Here is a 19355-nt window from a genome sequence, read left to right on the forward strand (position 1 = left end):
ATTTTCCATCCACTCAGGCCTTACATGACCACCAAATCAAAGGATTGTAATATATATTTTAAAAAATAAGTTTTTGATTCACAGATCTGAGAGTGGTTCATACACACATCTTTATGCATTTTAGTCAGGGATTTCAGACCCCAGGTGGGAGGGAAGAAAGCTTACTCACAAACAAAAACAATAATCAACATTTAAGGTGTCATTTATCATAGTTAACATTACCCTTTTAAGTGCGTCCAGATCCTCCTTTCACTTGGATGAACCACAGCATGAAGTCATTTCTGGTGTAATCACAAAACACACACTTTCAGGTGTGTGGAAGAGCTTTGTTTCATGTTCATTGCCAGGCGTTACAGCATTGGTTGCCAGGTGACTTTACAGTCTATGGGTGACACCTCCAGAGTATTTAACTAGGGATCTTGTTACTGAATGGAGCTTTTGATTGGCTCTCTGTAGTGATTGTGTATGTGTGTTTGTCATTCATTCAAACTATCACAGTTTCTGAGTTAATAGTTACTGTGTCTAACAGTTTAGATTGATCGATTACATTTAGTCTGGTAAATGATGAGTGTCTAGGAAAAGTTCATTCATGACCTCGGAAACAGTTTACAAAACAACCTCACAGCAAGGTTTATTGCATTTTATTTCTATGGTTTATTTAGTATCTGTTCACACAATCGTGCCATGGTTGTCAAGGTTATTTTGTGTTTAGTCATAGACTGTTTAAAACCACATGGTATAAAACTATTGTTACAGTCCATGTGTTTAGTGCTAACTTCATTGGTGTGAATGATGAAGGCATGGACAGCTACTGTCCTCACATTTCTTACACAACACACACCATTCTTGCACAGGATGTCCAGCAGGGTGTTATATCTCTCACAGTATTAAACATTAAGCGATAGGAGTTAGAGCTGTAATCGGGCCTTAAAAGTTAGGCCCGAAAAAAAACCCGAGCCCCACAGATGTCGGTGCGCACGCACACAGCTCTTTTTGCCATTTTTAACATCATTTATTCATGACTAACGTAGGCTACAGGCCACTTGGAAGTTGGAACAAAGAAACAAAATAAGTCCTCCAGAGGCCAGCCTCTTTTTCACCTCCTCAGTTTGTCAGTTACTCCATCATGACATCATGTTAGCTGACAAATAACACCAACATTATCACCAAAATAATTTAACAACACTGGTAGACACACAGGTACTCAGTGATGCCAATATTGCCTATGTTGAGAATTATTTTGATAAGAGATTAATCTGACTGGTAATTTTGCAGCTGAACACACAAGTGTTTTCCCAAGAAGTTTGATTAGGCACTTTCTTAGTTTATAGACAACCTTCCCCTGGGCAGGGCTTTGAAGAAGTAAGGATCAAGTGTGTGTGTATATATATATATATATATATATATATATATATATATATATATATATCTCACAGTATTAAACATTAAGCAATAGGAGTTACGGTTTTCGAGCGAGGAAGTAAAGATCAAGAAAGTTAAAAAAACGAACACACACACACGTTATCTCCAGTCACTAACTGGGAATTTTGCTGCTGTACACACGTTCCACCCTCAGAAGTGTCTTGTTCTGTGGAAGTCACTCCTTAGTTAAGTATTTCAGTCTACTTTTCTCAGATTTTATTATGTTACTCCAATATATTGTGAACAAACATGACTTTGAGGGGAAATTTCACAAAACCTGTTAGTTAAAAATCTTTGACTAAAACAGGCATACCAATAGCATATTTTATTACTAGGATTGCAATTTATAATTTTCATTATCAATTAATATGTGGATTATTCTCCTGATTAATTGGTCCAAAATGTTATGGTTTCTCAGTAGACAACTTTTTTGCTTGAATCAAGAAGAAATCTAAGGTTAGAAAGGTTGAGAAAACTTTGGCTTGTTTGTAAATACTGTCAACCCTTTGGAATTTTGGATAAATTACCTAGTAAAACAGTAGTTTAATAAAACTAACTGTACTGTGGATATTTGTAAAATGATCTCTAATAACGTAGCAGTTGTATGGTGATGAGTCACTGTGAGCTCTATCATATTGTACCCCTTGCACATATACAAAGCAGACAGACACTCATATCCCTTACGGCACAATATTTATTCAACAATATACAGATTAATTTTGCTCTACATCTCCGACTGATCTTCAGTTATGTTATATTTATCTTGCTTTCACCTTTGTACATTTTATATTTACAAGATTTAAAATAAGTCTTTTTCTCCATTTATATAACATCAATAGTACAGTGTTATCACATCGTCCAGCAGCTTTCCTCGGAGCATCTAGATTAGATTCATCATTGATAATCTGTCTATATCTCATACACCATCTGACGTCTTTGAGCCACAGAGCAGTGAACTGACAAAAGGGCCCGGCATGCACCAAAAGTCCCGGTGTGGCGTTCTCTTTGTGAGCGCAGGCGGATGACAATTGGATGGTCTTCACCCACATGAGAGAGGTCCTTCACGCTGAATCACGGAATGGGGAAGCTATTGAGCACTTGCACCTTAAAAATCATCTTAAATGCATCTGCTCGTCTCACCCGACACGGATCAATAAAAGCCAGTAACACCAAAAACAAAAAAGGGGAAAAAATGTTGCATAGAATCAATTCTGACTTCAAGAACAGAAATGTTGGTGCTGCCATTTTTTTTTTTTTTTTTTTTTTTTAAATGTGGCTTTTTAATAAACTCCTGAGACCTTCCAGACCCCTTAATATTTTATTTTTGGTTTTGAAAATAAAAAAATAACAGCTGTACCCTTAGACTTTAACAAAAATAGCATTGTGTTGGATGTGACATCACATAGAAGTACTACTTTAAAGAGACTAAAACCCTGCATTGAGTGTATACACGTTTGCACATATATCATTTCAATAACTATCTTGAGGAAAGAGGTGGATGGATTAAAGTGCATTATACTGTATGAAAACAAAGCCCACAGTTATCACATGCAGGACAGGAAATGAACTTTGTCCACCAGCGACAGTGGCTGACCAAGTACACGTTGAATCTTTCTTTTTTTTTTTTTTAAACCACCTATATATAAGCCTTTTTTGAAATGTAAGCGGACCTTATGGGGATTTCAGGGCTCATTATTCTACCAAATTAAATAGATCAAATTTCCAGCCACAGTCCAGTTTTATCAACATTCACTGGCTGGTGTTCATTTCCCACCCTGATAACATGCAAATCAGACACCGAGGAATATTTGTCTATCTGTTACTCTAAGTCAACCTACAGAACCAACATGGCTGCTGGTAACGTTGGTCAGGGGCACTCATATTAATGACATGAACACGTCACTAGTTATAAAAACAGCAAAAAAGTGCCACTCAACTCACGGTAAAATACAGCAAATGGGAACACGGCTTGTGAGCCACACAGCACAGGGATGATAGCAGACAGACCAGGTGAGAGTGTGAACTGTAGCTGCACTCCTCTCCTCTTCTTCTTACACAGTCCAGTCCAGGAGGAGCATGGGAGCCCAAAGAGCTGACGACCAAGACTTTTTGGCCTGAAATGTTTAAGGCTAAAGCGCACACAGGACTCACTCAGGACCAGGAGCAGCAGCTGTGAAGGTATCCAGCACAGCGGGAGCATGAGTGTGTGGGACTTTCACTGCGGACTGAACTGACTTGTCTATATACATTAATCATTCATCCTTATTTTAAATAAGCACTTGAGCAAGACATGGGAAATGCAATACAACAGCTGACATCTACGGTACACAGACGCATAATATACTGCTTTTACATGTGAACAGCAAATAGTGATGACAATGAAAGTCCAGTGTGTCGCACACACCTGTGATGAGTGAAAAGAATATTCATGTCAAAATAGGTAGAGCTAAGGGCACACTGAGCCATAAGTCCAAACATCCCTTTTTTTTGTCCCTTAACTTTGAAATAAGACCAGTAAACAGAACAAAACATCACGTTTCATAAACGTCATTTTAACTTAAGACATCCAAGCAAAACGTAAATTTCCTTAAGGAGAGGATGTGTATTGGCACATCTGGCAAAGACGAGGACGAGACTTGGGTTTGGCTCGCTGGCTGTTTCACGCATCTGAAACAGCAGTGCTTTGCAGGGCACTAAACATGCAGACAAGCACGCCATGTTCAAATCACTCAGCCTGGACAGGGAGCACTACAGAAGGCTAGCTAGCACTGTGCAGGCAGATGCAGGCATTTAACAGCAGAGAAGATCCAACTCCATGCACATGAGGATAACAAAATTGCACTTCAAAAATTACGTTAAAAAAAAAAAAGTTCAGCAGGACATTTTTGGGAATTCAAATAGTCAGGTTAATTCTGTGGTTGTTTGATATATGACAGAAAATCTGAAGACAATTGTGTTCTTGTTTTGCAGCTAGGTTTTGTGCATGGTGTGATTAAACTGAAATGCGAGGCCGAGATATTCAGTCAAAACTCCTCACGTGAACACACAGATTTTACAGAGTCATTACAGTTGCAGTGTGAAACCAGTTTGGTCCCCACTATTTACTCCCCCAGTTTAAAACCTAATGGGGTCTTTAAATCCTGCGTCTGATTGGGAGACAAGTGTCTGAGTGGCAGGGTGAACACACAATGAGGTAGAACAAAATGTATCATGAGCATCCAATCAGAGTGCAAAGCGCGAGACCATCGTCATGGTGACTGCTGAAAGCGCAGTGACTAACACAAGCCTCCAGAGGGCAGTATGTCACCGGCTCAGACATGACACCGCACACAAGCCAGAGCCTGACAAACACACTGACAACTGCATTGGGATGGAAGGACCCATTAAATGGTTTGAACCATAATAACAATCCAATATAAAATACAGTCATTGCCTTTTAGCTTCAGGCCCAAAGCTACACTGTCAACAATGTTTTCATCCAGTTCTTCCACAAGATTCAGCTTCAGATTTGAAGTCACAAGATGAATTCATTCCTCTTGTAGCTGCACAGTACTGATTTCTTTAGATTTGTCCAGTTAAAAGCTTAGGGCAAGACAAACCCTTAGCACATTCCAGTTTGGTTTGACAACAATCTTAAAAGTCTGATTTTTTAGATCAAATGAGAGTATTATAATTACACAATAAAAGGAAGTGAGTGGGCTGAAGACTAGATAATACCTCTTGGATCTGTCCGATTTCTGCCAAATAACTGTCAAGCGAGTAAAGAACAAATGCTACCTTATTTGGATTGTGATTTAATAAAAAAAATAAATTAAAAAAAACATTTAAAAAGGAATTTTATTCATTTAAAACCATTTATGCCTATTTTAAAAACAGCAATTAACTAGGAAGATAATCAGCAAGAACGATTGCACGTGAGCCCGGGGAATGAAAGCGAAGGAATTAAGAGAAAGAGCAATAATCCCCACTCTTCTCTACATGAATGACGCTAAGTGTTATTGCTGATTCATTGTTGACTGATTCAGTCAGGAACTCAACAAATCTGAAATATATATATCTATATATATATCCCCTACAGCTAGCATGGCATCCTTACACGTTTTCTTTCAACACTTCCTTGTTTTGAGGAGTTTCTGTGTGGAATGTTCAGCCTGGTTAGACGGGAGGATGCACTGACATGCTGGACTGTAGTAACAGCAATGGGCAGTCATCACTTACTACTTTTCTCTGGTTCCATTTTCAGTAAAGCTAAACCCACCAGCAACAACTGCAGGTCACGATTGTAATGGATGTTAAAAGGGTGGAGACACGACTATTTAGCACACACACGCACTCACGCACACCAACACATACAGTATAGGTAGACAAAAATTGTCATAATAGGGTTGTAAAGAGTTGCAGAGGAAAAACTGCATGAGGATGAGTGTTATGAACAGGTATTGTGTGTGTGTGTGTGTGTGTGTGTGTGTGTGTGTGTGTGTGTGTGTGTATGCGTGCACGTGTGTGTGTGTACCATGTCCTGCACTGTATTTAGACCTGTGATATGATCTGCATGTTGAAACTGGGGGAGCGGGACTGCTTGGTGAGAGGAGCTCCAGGAGACAGGAGGTCCTGGGCGTCCTCTGGCCTGATGAGGTGCTCCTCCTTCAGACTAATGGTGGAGTGGCGGTGGGAGCCGCCTGCTGGAAGCCCTCCTTCCTTGTCAGAGCCCCCTGCCGCCTTCTCTCGCTCATCATCGCCTCCATTCAGGTTGAAATTCATGCAGTCAAAGGACTTGCTGGAGGAGGTGCTGCCAGTCCGCACCAGCATGGGTCCCGCAGGGAAGCTCAGGTGCTTCTTTATGGGGCTCAGCTGGATGGCATCCAATGTGATGCTGGCTGGAGGCGATTGCTGCCTCTGGTGGTGCCTCCTCACAACAGCCTGGTGATCCGTTGACAAATCTGCCCGTTTCTCTGCTTCCCGCTCCCGCTCCCTCTCCCGCTCCCTCTCCCTCTCCCTCTCTCTCTCTTTGTCCCGAGACAGCCGGGCCGTGATGGCTTTCTTGATGCTGCTGCTGCTGCTGTTCAGGCTGCCGCCCCTCGGCCCCACGCTGCCGCCCGCCTTGGTGCCGCTGGGCTGGCTGCTGTTAGACGCCCCGGAGGAGAAACCCTCGTCTGGGTCGTTGACATTGAAGGAATCTTCCCCGCCGCTCATACCATCAGCATCTGAACATGAACATACACGAAGAGACAGAACAAAAGCATGATAGACAAACAGAAAAGTAAGCAAGGTCAGACAACGAAGGTAATGTTGACAAAAGTAAGTAAACTTTTAAGTTAAACTTTTAACCCTAATGCCCTAAGTCTTGTGGCGCATATTCATTTAAAAAAATAAAAATAAAATTAGAAAATCTTGACACAGCGCTTTCAAAATACTAATAAACCAATTACTATTATTAGTAAAGTGCCAAAATTCAGAATCTAGACAAATATAATCCAGAGAAATAGAAAGGTTTATAGCTGCTGATTCTTGTTAACAGTGATGTTAACAGGCCTGCGACAAACTTCAGATTAATCTGAGCAATAACATTAACATTATTTTTTTATAAATAATGTAGAACTAATTAGCAGACTAAATGAAGAGCCTTCTAGCACACTAAACAAACCATGCTGCTTCTCTAGCTAACTCATTATGCACCAAAGGTTCAATTCAATATGCTCCACAATGACTGAGCTTTGCTCATCTCATGCCATTCAGATCGACTAAAATCTAACTTGCTGTTTGTTTTGGAAAAGTTTGAATTCAATAACCTGCCAGATAAGAGAGCAGAGCTTGTCTAGCAAAATATGTCATAATCCATATATATTAGACAATTGTTATCAGGTGATAATTTGATGGAATGGGCACAATATTGACATGAAGACATCCAAACAATTAAACATTTAATAATCCATCTATGAACTCCTTTGAAAGCTGAAAGGGAAGAAGATGATAAATTGAGTTAGAAAAAAAAGCATGTTATTGACATACAGTATGCAGGGTAAAGCCTGTTAAACAGAAGAGACAGAGGATCAGCCGTCTGTCTTCGTCATGCATCGTTGGGACAAGCAAAATTTGACGACGGGGAACCACAGGCAGCACCAGAAAAGAAATCGAGAAGAAAAGGTCTGGACGGACATGCACATAAAACATGAGGAGAAGACGCATGCTCTCCTGCCCCATCCCTCGTTTCTCTTGCAGCAGTAACCCAGCTGTCAGATGGTTGGCCAGCCGAGACGCGAGCCTGTGGAGAGCACCGAGGCGGGTCCATACACCTCATCAGATCAATAGTACTCCAGTTAGAGCTGACAGTCCACAGGCTAAATGGGCCAGTCTGCAAGCCATTACAAGTCAGTCCAATCTCAGATGAAGAGCTAAAAGTTCTTCAAAGCTTTGCAATTACAGGATCATAGCAGTGTTTTTCCATGTTTTAGCCTTTTGACTACAATTTGCTTACGTTTGTTTGTGCAACACATTCATATGCTTGCTATTGGTTTCCGGTTATTGCGACAAAAATCTGTCTGCAGAGCCTAAAATGTACTTTAGACAGATAATCCACTATGGTAATGTTTCTTTGCCTTCATTTTTAATATGTTATTTTGGTGTGTGCTAATGCAACTGTGGAGCAGGGACCACTTTAAAAACTCATCCTTGATGGTGCATTCAAGGACACTGTGACATGCAACATTTTAGAACTGCCGGTTGAAAATAATTTTGAGGAATTAAACACTGAAATCACATATATGGATCATGTGAGAAGGATAATGTAAGTTTTGTAATAACAAAAACAAGGAAGGAAGCGCTACTTGGATCTGGCTGTGATGTAACACAAAGAAGGTGCTCCTGATGTAGGCAAACATTGTCCACATGTAGGGAAGTGGATTCCCCGAAAACTTGAAGCATGCAGCTTTGTTAAAGTATTTAAGTTAAAAAGCCTATATTATCATGGCTACATTATAAAAAAAAACAAAACATGACTGCATATCCACTGTGTTGTTCTTTGTAATGTCTAGCATTAAAAACATGTTTGGCAGCCAAATTAATCAAATCTAAGATCCAAGCATCCTTAACAATTTTAAAACTGTCCCTTTCTTCTCAATGGCAGAACAAAAAATAAAGCGATGAAATATTTCATAATATATAATTAGAGTTGCTAGCTTGAGTCTGCACATTTATTTTCACTGTGATGTGAAATGATTGGAAACCAATGGCTTCCAAGAAGGAAGGGAAATCTATTATATTTTCCCCAGGAGGGATTAATCAAGTACTGATAATCAAAATATTTATGCTATACCATGGAAAATGGTTGCGACACAAAGTAAATGCAATTTGTAGTTAATAGGATTAAACATGCAAAGCCATATCACTGCAATGCAGCCCAAAACTAAAAGGTCATGTGTTAAGATATTTCTTTCTGCAACAGAATGTCCAGTAAATATACACAGACACTGAGTGATCAATCATCTTTTTAAATAATCACAGTTCTCTCCTAACTGGGTAGCAGATTTCTAGCTTATGAAACAACTTTGGGGATTCTTTCACCACAGCTGCACAGAGTTAAATCAACAATCATGGAAAGAAGACGGGGTGGCCCTCAGACTGTTAAGCCAGGGAATGAGCTAATTTTCAGTCATGACAAAAGGATCTGAATGATGTTTCCAGATTTGAAAAAAACAAAATGTAGCAACCACACATGGAAATGGACACACATTCAACAAGACAAAATGGGCCAAATAACTCCCTGGCAGTGATGTAGCCTTTGCAGTTCAAAGTATTGGGATTTGAAAACCTTGACAATATTCAGTCTGCTCACTTGGCCTTGTCATTTGAAATGTTAGTGTTCCAGGGTTTTGTGTTTTAGTGGAAATTTTCTAAGCTTGCCGTAGTGTGCGCATGCATGATGAAGGGCTGGTTCCCACTCACTGAGCTGAGGAAAAGAGATGTGGCAGAACACAAAATTAGCATACAATAAAGCTGCTGGTCTAAGAAACAAAATGGAAGGCCTCTTCCTGCAGAATGGCGGCAGCAGATGGTTCGCTGCTGGCCTGAGTGACCAAAAACTTGTGGTGCTGTCAAGCACCGCGAGGGGCACAACAGAAACAGGATGCCTGTTGCTCTGTGCCAGTTTTGTAAAAATGTATGACTTTTTCTGAACTACATTATTATTTATTTTATTTTAATAATAATTATTATTTTTATTATTATTTATTACTACCGAAAAAATAAATCTATAAATCCTTTTATCAGACGTGGAGAGTTGAGAAAGCCCAGAGTAAAAGGTCAAGCTGCAGGCTGGGCACTGAACATGCTCAGTGAGTGACAAGGGCAGCAGTCTAAAGTACGTTGCAGACATGATGAGGAAAAAGAGAGGATATGACATGATGACAGGCCCATGCAAAATGGCCACTAGCCACACTTCCTTCAAACCCAGAATAGGCGACTCTTCCATTCTCGGATGAGACGGAAAATAGTGGTGGTGGCTGAGGGTCTTATAGACTGGATGAGTTAGTATACTCTGGGGAATTGAAGAGGCAGCCAAAATGGGAACAGCAGTGTTAACCCCTTGAAGTTGAGGAGGGGTAGGAGGAGAGGGAGGAGGAGGGTTGAGGGGATACAGATCAAAAGGGGCACCTCCTCCTGAGACCCCCTCTGCTCTGAGTGTCCGCCCCTGTCCCATACCCTCAAATGTGATGGGGGGGATGATGCTGCTGCTGCTGCTGCTGTGGTGGCTGTGAGGCCGCCCTTCTCTCTCCTCTTTGGCTGCGGGGTCCCAGGGAGTGTGGTGGTGCTGGGCGAGGCTAGGAGGCTTGACGATGAGGCTCAAGTCTGCACCGGTTGAGTAGTCAAAACAATCTGGGAGTCAACAACACAGACGGGGAAACGTGTTTCTTTAGTGGCAGCAAGCGTCAACCGATTTGGGCCTCATCATGGGCACAGCAGGCCTAACAGCTGTCTGTAAATTCATTTGTAGATTTACAAAATGAACGCAATGTTATTTTAAAAAGGAGCTGCCCCATTAATCACCCATCTAGTGGCTAAAATGGACCATTTTGTCATGAGTTTCTCTTAAACCGCAAACCATTGATTTAACTGGTGATAGAAAGCACTGCACACACTTGATAGACAAGACAAGCAAAAACGGAGCAATAAGGAGCAGTGAGTGGCACAAGCACTGCGACACAGAGACTATATGACCACAATTACATACAATAACTGACATGAAAACACCCTTTGGACGATGCTAATGGTGTGGCTGGTTTACAGAGAAACAGATTTCCTTCTCACTGTTAAGGTCAACCACCAGAAAAGTCATTCTCTCACCAAATAGTTCCCTCTTGCGGTCTTTCACTGATCGGAAAAAAAAAAAAAGTTTGTAAGTTTACAGCTTGAATCATAACTGAACATTGGGGCTTTTTCTTGCATAGCAGAACTCCAACCAACCCTAGAGTGCTAAATCAATAACGAGGGCAATAAAAAAAAAGAAAAAAAATAGTATTGTAATGGATCTTCTGTGCTGTCTGTCTATCTACGGAGATCTCTCCTGATTCTCTTTGCTGTGTGCTTCAGCCATGAGCCAGGGCTGCTGCAGTCTTACCCTCTCTCTTCCAGCGGTGGCGTCGTATGGAGGCGGTGGTGATGGCTGAGATAGAAATGCGGCTAATGGTGGGTGTCACCTCCACCTGGAGCACCTTGCGCCCCCGCGGCTCATCGGGAGCCCTCTCTGGCAGCGAGTTCTTCATGGCGTTCCCCAGCTGGAGATGAGACATACACAGATGCAGATCGATAAGCAGTTCAGTGATAAAACCAGGAAGGTATTACAAGATTTGAAGCCTGATTATGACCCCGATTTGGCATCATCATTACTGATTTGAAGTATTGTGCAGAGCCTGAGCTGACATGGGTGAAACATGGATTAACTCCACAGACATGGTGCTGTTGCTCTTACCAAGAGAGGCTGGGAGTAAAGCTCCAGCTGGGCTCTGTACAGAATGTCCTCCAGTGCTTCCTGCCCCATCTCCCACTCCCCATTGTATCTACACATCACAAAACACAAATGCACGCACACGCATTTAACAACGTCATGTTCTGAGCTTATTTGAGTGCCTGACCAGATACTTTGATGTCTGAGTCACATCCCTGTGAACTAGAATTAGTTCAGTCAGGGAGGGAATGAGAAATTGTCTTTAACCTGTGCTTCAACTTATTTTCTTACAAAAGGTAAAGTGTTTTAAAAGGGAACACATACATCCCTTAATTAAATCACAAAAATGCACGCAGAAGAACTTCACCATGCATATTTGGCAATTATGAAACCGTTAGAATCACTAATTTGTGTAAATGTAATGTGTTCAAATAATGTGCAAATAGTGTGAGTAAATGATGGATGTAAGTGTAGGTATAGGGTTAGGGTATAGGTAAATCTTTGTGTTCATCACCTGGCTCTTTGCTAAAAGAGGATGAGGGATGTCTTTAGCTTTGCATGGGGTGATGTCACATCCCCGTAGAGGGATTAAAAGAACAGCAACAAGAAATAAATACATTACACATTAAAATAAAAAGAAAAGAATTAGAACTGCACGGCTGAGCTCTCTTTTGATCTGGTCCTGCACATTAAATAATCACACAGCCAGGGAAAAATGTGTTGGGTTTCCTTTAAACTCAAGATGAAAAAGATGGAATGAATGGGCAGGTTAAAACAGATTCTCTGATGCTGTAAAGGCTGGAAAATCGGTCTGAATACATTTCAAACTTGTTAGAAGAAAATCTAAAATGTGTCTATTTGTTCCGATATCCCTGTGTGTCTCCCTTACTCTCTCTCTCTATGTGGTATTACAGCATTGTAGCATTAGCAGACATATTAACCCAAATCCCAGAGTGTCCTCAACCAGTGCCAAGGTCCCTCTGCATGTGTGGAGCTGTGGATTCATGTTTATCTGCCCTTCATGTGTTTTTTTTTTCCAGCGGCATGGACTGCTCCAATCTCCTGATTGCTGCTGTGTACCCTCGTTGGGGCAATGAGACAGAATGCATCCTCCTTCTCTCCCCCCTCTTCTTGCTACACTATCCTGAACAGCGGTGATTCCAGTCACTACCGTATCAGGGGATGCACCTCCGAGGATAAGCCATCATCGTGGAGCCGTAATTAGCTTTGCAACGACTGTCCTCCTCATAGGGCATGAAATCATATATCATATAATAATACATTAAATATAAAAGTCTGTACAGTGGGGAGCTTCTGTCTTTATCAAATGCTGTTGGAGATTTTCTGCAGTATATCGCAGCAAAATAGAAGAGAGACTGCCCTCATTAGTGATGCCCCGCAGAGGCACAATAACAAAATGAGAAACATTGTGATATGTAGCTCATGAAGGATCTCATGTCCATGATCATATCTGTTAAAGTGAGCAACAAACACGAGATTATCTGTTACCTGTTATCTGTTATGTAATGTCCTCAATAATCTTCCAATAAAGATTGGTGATGTGAAAGGCCATGGATGAAAGCCACTTAAAGCAGCTGCTATAATTTATATTTTTTTAATAACAATGTGAAAACAATGTGACAATTTGAAAGAGGTCGCTAGAATGATCACCTGAATCTGCAGCCCCCCTCGGCTTTACAGAGATTCATAGCGAGTTTCAGCTCATTGTTTAGCTGTCTGGCTGCTATTTTACAGTGTTGGTTTACTCTCACTGCTCCCATAGCGTCATTTTTGGCTGCAGCAGTCAGCTGTTTTCAGACTGTTTTTGTACAGTAGCTGTTCAGTACCAAACATCAGAAGGACACAGAGTCCCTAGCTGGTGAACATAGTGGAAGATTTAGCAGCTAAAGAGACAGATATTACCCGCAGGAGTTGTTAGACCAAAAACAGAGCTAACAAGAGAGTGAATATTGGGCTTGTATTCACCAGGTGGCCACCAACACAACTCCACATGAATTATAATGTTGCTCCGTCACTGCTAGATGTGTAAATGAGCAACTCATTATTGCAACTATAAAAAGGTACATACATGGCATGATAAACTGCAGTCAGCATCTGCACCATGAACTCAGGGTCCAACAGAACACGGTTGCAAGGTTCCCTCCAAAGCTTCTGCTGCTGCCGGGGGAAGCCACATACGCACAGCCTGAGGAGGGAACACACATACAGTCACGAAAGTAAGGTGAGTAAAGTCATACTGCAAAGGGAGGTAGCATAGATCAGATGACCCTGGATGAGAAGAAGAACTAAATCAGTCATCTCCCCAGTAAACAACACAGAAAGTGCAAACATATCAAACAGTGAGCAAGGGGAACACATTTTTAACTACTTCACACTTGTAGAGGTCAGGCAAAGTTAGACGACGGGGTGTTCTACACATAGAGGCTAAATTCAAAGAGTGAGCATTGTTCTCGTGAGCATTGTACTCTGAAATCTTCACAGTCACAGTTTGCCGTATGTCTAGACTGAGCTTGCTTCAGGCGTTGTCTGTCTGCTCACTCACAGTAGGGAAGTCTTCATATCCTGAACCGTCTGCGCGCTGCGGTGGGACAATCACCGACCGGCGGCTCCACTACAGAGCCTCATATTGTGAATTCCACATTGATTCTTTCTCCTAACTCCAGGGCATCTCAGTGTACCCCAGACGGACAGACTCAGACAGGCATCTAGCAGGGATGCTTTCATTTGGCCAATCACAGACAACTAAGCCCTAACAAAATGGTACTTATTATGGTATCAAATCCTCCTGCAACCAGGACAGTCCGTATTGAGGTCAGTGTATGGCTACATGGTAAAGGTGGTGATTTAATGCTAGATTCAGTAAAGCAAGTAATGGAGGTAAAAGAGGAGAGGGTGGTCACTAACTGGGTACAAAAAGGACAAGGCTGTGGGTTAAAGACACACAAAAAGGCATGCTTTTCACATGTGTTTTCCTCACCGTGAGCTCATTCTGCATACTGACTGATAGGAAGATAGGGGCATGTACACCACAGCGGAGTTGTAGCAGAGCATGAGGAAACACAGCACTTCAAACCTGCAACCAGAAAACAATACATCAAGCACAGTAATACAGACTCTCAGTAGGTTCTAATTAACTCAGTTATTGCGCAACACCAAGAATGATATCATATAAAAATTAGAAAACTGATAATCTGATTTCAGCTAAACCTAAACCCCAACTTGTCCATTTTTGTTTAACATTCTATCCACTAATTTCTGAACCGTAAAATAGTCTGTTAAGCAAACTGCTTGCCTAACCAGTTTTGTTCATTGTGAACTACTGTTTGTAGATGCACAGCCTATTATACTGCACTAATCACCCTTAAACTCTCAACACACACACCGTGTCAGTTGTGTAGAATCCGGCCAAATGCAGTGTGAAGACTATAGCTTATTGGTATAATAATTGCCTATAAGGCAGTAATTAGTACTGGAATTGACATCAAAATTATATCTGACATATTGCAATCTATGGATATGATTCAACGGTTAATAAAAAAGTGTGCCTTTTTAAAACTAATAATAGGCCATTTCTGTTTAAATGTAATGTGAATTACTAGCTCAGGTCTCATTTTCACTTGATGCAGCAGATTGCATGGAGCTGTCCAGACTCTACCTGCTGTAGCAGAACTGCAATAACAGAGATGTTTAAAATTGTAAAGCTAAAGCCAAAATAAATAACACTTGAGTTGAAGTGATTTGTGATCACCTGGGGCCTCATGTATAAAAGTTGCATACGCACAAAAAGCTTGAGTACGCTGGTTTTCATGGACACTTTGTGATGTATAAAAAATTAACTTGACGTGAGAATGTGCAGCCCGTCACGCAAACTGTTGAGCAGTCGTGAGAATGTGCGGGCCGTCCGCAAAGACTTGTATGGCTCTGTAACGTGGCGAATTCTAACTGAAAAGTGCTGAAAAATCACCAAACATCACAAAATAAAGTTTCCACTTCACCTACTGGCATATACGTCTGTGATGTTGTCTATGAAAAAACATAATTGTATCCGCCAATACTCCATAAAAGTTTGATCATTTACGTGAATAATGTTTCACATCTTTCACACTACTAACTGTTTAATTTGCAGGCTACTTAACCTCTGTTAAACACGAGGACAGGAAATTAATGAAAAATCCACTTAGAAAATACTTTCAGTCATCCTCTGTATTTCCCATAGATGAAATATCTACTCACTGTGCAACAAAAAGATCGGAACAGAAAATGCAATAGTGCCTGTGATTCTGTAGTTGCTGAGGATCAGACATTCATGGCGCACAGGAGGTGAGACGCACGGATCCATCTCCCCAGGAACAAACGCTGTGTTGGGTGGGCAAACTCATGTGATGCGTAATTGATCCCGTGGATGATTTGTAGGTTATGTAAGTGAACAAGGTGTACCCGGTCCACCAAACACTGGGCTGTCTTGACTGTCTTGATTCTGCACATTTTTTTGTTGCTGTAGTCCTATTTACTATTTCATTATTTCATCCATTCGTGGCGCAGCGGATCTGTGCGCACTGAAACCTGCCGCGGAAGACGCTGGCCTCACTAACCTCTCCTCTCCTGAGTCGGGTCTCCCTTGCACTGGACTCAGTTTCACTGAGCGTACTAACACGTAGAAAATCAATGAGTTCAAACTGCTTATTGTGCGTAATTTGGACTGAAACTGTAATGCATGTTGTTTGGTAGCTGGTGTGGCGCTGCCACTATTCTCTTGATTTCCAATTCAAAATATTTTTTAATTTCTGCCATGGTTCAGTGCATTCACCGCCCGGTCACCATTTGCCACTCTGGTCATTTTCTTTTATTGCTTATCCAAGATGACAAAACTACAAACAGAACATTTTTTTCTCGCCCCCACCCCCGTGATCAGCACCTCAACCTCACAGTCGGTGAAGTTTTTTTTCCGTCTGCAGAGGTATTACCCGTTGTGATTGGACAAAGAATGACGTCGGGGGCGCATTTATAGTAATTTTCATATTAATTTATAGGAGGACGCAAGGCGGGGTCGGTGGCTCGTTCCTGTGTGCTCAATTTCACGTCGATTGTCATGTATAAAGGAAAGGTGTACAGGACCTGGCGTACGCCCGGTTTTATACATGTGAATATTTCTCTGCGTAGGTACTTTTCAAGTTTTGGCCGTACGCCATCTTCTGGTATGAAAGCTGCGCAGTCCTTTATACATGAGGCCCCAGGACACCTTTGACTGACTGCAGATACTCGACAACAGTAACTTGTATAGAGATCAATTGGGACCGAAGCAGTGTTTGTATGGCATCATAGATAACACTGGTATGGTGAAAGGGTAAATGATGGTATTGAAATGATAGTAAAACAAAAATCTGATATCTGTGAAAATATCAATATTGTGCATCTCTATTTGGTGCATGTGTGTTTCAGAGTGTGTGTGTGTGTGTGTTGTGTGAGATGGAAGACAACCAGGAGGAGGACCTCGAGTGTAAGGGCCATAATTGACTCTGTGCACAGGGGGAGGTAAATGGCCTGGTTGTATATCATTAGTCGGAGTGAGCCGGCACCTCTCAGGAGCTCCGGGCTTTCTTCTCATAAACGCTATCTCAGGCCCAGGCACACAAATGGGTTTCCAGATAAGCTATGAGGCATGGCCCTGCTGAAATCCATTCACCATATTTATGACGCTCTATGTTCATCACACTGAGGGCCACGCTGCTCTGGACAATGCGCAGGATGACCAGTGTTATCTGTGTTGCTCTTACACATCTGAAGTATCAGAGCCGATTATGTTTCTGTCTCTGCGCATGGGTCACTGAAACATACAGCAGACCATTTTCTGGCAGGACTCCAGCACGCTTCATTACTATGCTAAGATTATCATTCATCCATACTGTAGCAGCAATTCCCAGAAATTGGGAGAGCCAAAAAAGCTTTCAAGCCTGCTGAGAGTCTGCAGATGAGGCTGATTTAGAGTCAAGGGTTCTGCTCTGATCATCTTAAAAGGTCTTTTTCATCTTATGGAGAAGGATGAGATGTGAGTTGAAAGAAACATAAAATATATAAATAAATACAAGAGAATGATGACAGTCTGGTGGTGTCACCTGTGTTCACTGAGGCTGAACGGCCTACAGCACTGCCACTTCTCTGTATCCAAAATGCAACAAAAGGTTTCGCCCGCTGGTAAGTCATTCAGTCTGGTAGACTTGGCACAATGTCTCTAAACTGCTGCAATTTAATCTCTTTTGTGACGTTGCTGCGTCTCAGATTATTCCCTCTCTGTTAACAGCTGGTGGTGTCGAAGAGGTACCTGTTCTGAGCTGTGAAGGTCTCTCTCTGTGGGTGGAGGCCGCTGTACACCACTCTGATCAGGTCATGTTGACAGAGGGCCCCCTCTGTCAGTGCCATGGACCCCAGGCTAGAAGGCTACACACACACACACACAAGAAAAACAAGTTAAACACTTGTCCACTATGGTGGATCTTACAACATGCTAAGTAAATGGGCAGTGATGATATTGCAATTGTAGCAGGGCGCACACAAGCTGCTGTGCCCTTCAAGCTGTTGATTGACAAACCGGGCTGTGCTCAGATGGAAAACTGCTGCGATAGTGGTCAGATTTTACAACTGGACTTCTGCCAAACTCTCACCTCTGACTGGATTAACTGACAGCACCTCATTTCTTTGTTATTGGTTTACAAATTTGGGATTTGCTGACTGTAGAACTTCTCCACTAAAAGATATGTGTTGCAATTTTCCTTGTATCTGTTACAAAGTCCTTCATGCAACATTAGGCTCGGAAGTTCTGCCTTACTTTCTTTTAACTACTATTACTACTATTTCTATTGGAGTCTCTCCACTTTCTTAAAAGGCGTCTGCACACACAAACTGACAGGTCAGGATTTCCTGCAGTATTTTATAGCAGAAGTGAGTCACCTCACCTGACATGATAAAAGGTAATTCACTGAAATAAAACATTAACCATGTCAGGGTGCTATTTCACACATCACATGAGATACCTTTAATGAGTCATGCACTCGTTTAGGCCGCCATCTACTGACTAAACAGATCATGAGATGAGATCGCTGTGGCTTACTACCTCTGCTAAACAATTTCCTGTTTTTTTATTGTAAAGCCTGCCACTTTTTGCTTCTGTAGATCTTTTTGATTTGTAATTATATTTTATAATTATTGGCAAAAGGTATGTAGAGTATACTGTACTTGTACCTTTTGTCACATTCCTAGCAAATATGGTTGGTATGGCAATAAGCAAATTAATGTTAAAACTTCTCTTTCTTTCATAGAAAGAGGAAGTGGCTCAGTTAATGACTGAAAAAGTGATTTATGTCCAACTGAGAATATGTCACAGGGCCACTTCATTCTGATGGCGAGCAGAGCAAAAGTCACCCCGAAATTTAATTGATATTCTATCCTAAGTATCTTGGGCGATCCTGAGCAGAGAAGCATGGGAGGATGGATTAAAAGAGAGACGGGAGTGTATGCTAATGCTGGAGGCCTGTGATGTGTGGAGCCGTACTACAGCCTAGGAAGCTTGTTGGGAGTCACGCACACACGAAACCCCCCCGCCATGCTTTCTTCATTCTCACAGCATGGAGGGAAGAGCCTCTCAAGCTTGAAATTACAGTGATAAATCGCCCTCAGCACACGCTGTAGTCTCATCAACACTCACTAACACTCACACACTAGCACCCACTGAGAGCCATCATATTGTGTATGAAAATATCCTGTACATGTTTTGCTCTGCTTTGAGTAGCAGAAAAAAAAGCTGGACAACAAGACACACTGCTTCTTTCTGCCCTCAGTAAATGTTCCTAGGTCAGCATGTCCTGTTAAACAAACACCTTCCTAATGAATTCCAGCTCAACACAATAGTCAATACTGTGCCCTGTTTTAGCAGTCAGGTCAGAAAGTTGGGGGCGTTGCACAAACCAGGACAGAGTGA

At 41.7% G+C, this 19355-nt stretch overlaps 1 protein-coding gene across 6 annotated transcripts in view; it reads right to left on the minus strand.

Annotated features, from left to right (window-relative positions):
• Positions 1-2691: 2691 nt before the first annotated feature.
• LOC116049697 (protein FAM126B) overlaps positions 2692-19355 on the minus strand; it is a 50400-nt gene continuing 33736 nt past the window's right edge. For 5 of the 6 annotated variants that reach the window (XM_031299626.2, XM_031299607.2, XM_036004105.1 and 2 more), the window contains exons 7-13: positions 17703-17818; positions 14361-14456; positions 13452-13568; positions 11387-11474; positions 11036-11192; positions 10120-10293; positions 2692-6626 (exon numbers count right to left, since the gene is read on the minus strand). In XM_031299626.2, coding sequence (XP_031155486.1) covers positions 5953-6626; positions 10120-10293; positions 11036-11192; positions 11387-11474; positions 13452-13568; positions 14361-14456; positions 17703-17818 — 1422 coding nt within the window. In that variant the 3' untranslated portion in view covers positions 2692-5952. The remainder of the gene's footprint in view (positions 6627-10119; positions 10294-11035; positions 11193-11386; positions 11475-13451; positions 13569-14360; positions 14457-17702; positions 17819-19355) is intronic. The other variant, XM_036004107.1, reaches the window with a different exon arrangement.

This window comes from Sander lucioperca, chromosome 8, assembly GCF_008315115.2.
Source record: "Sander lucioperca isolate FBNREF2018 chromosome 8, SLUC_FBN_1.2, whole genome shotgun sequence".
NCBI lineage: Eukaryota > Metazoa > Chordata > Actinopteri > Perciformes > Percidae > Sander > Sander lucioperca.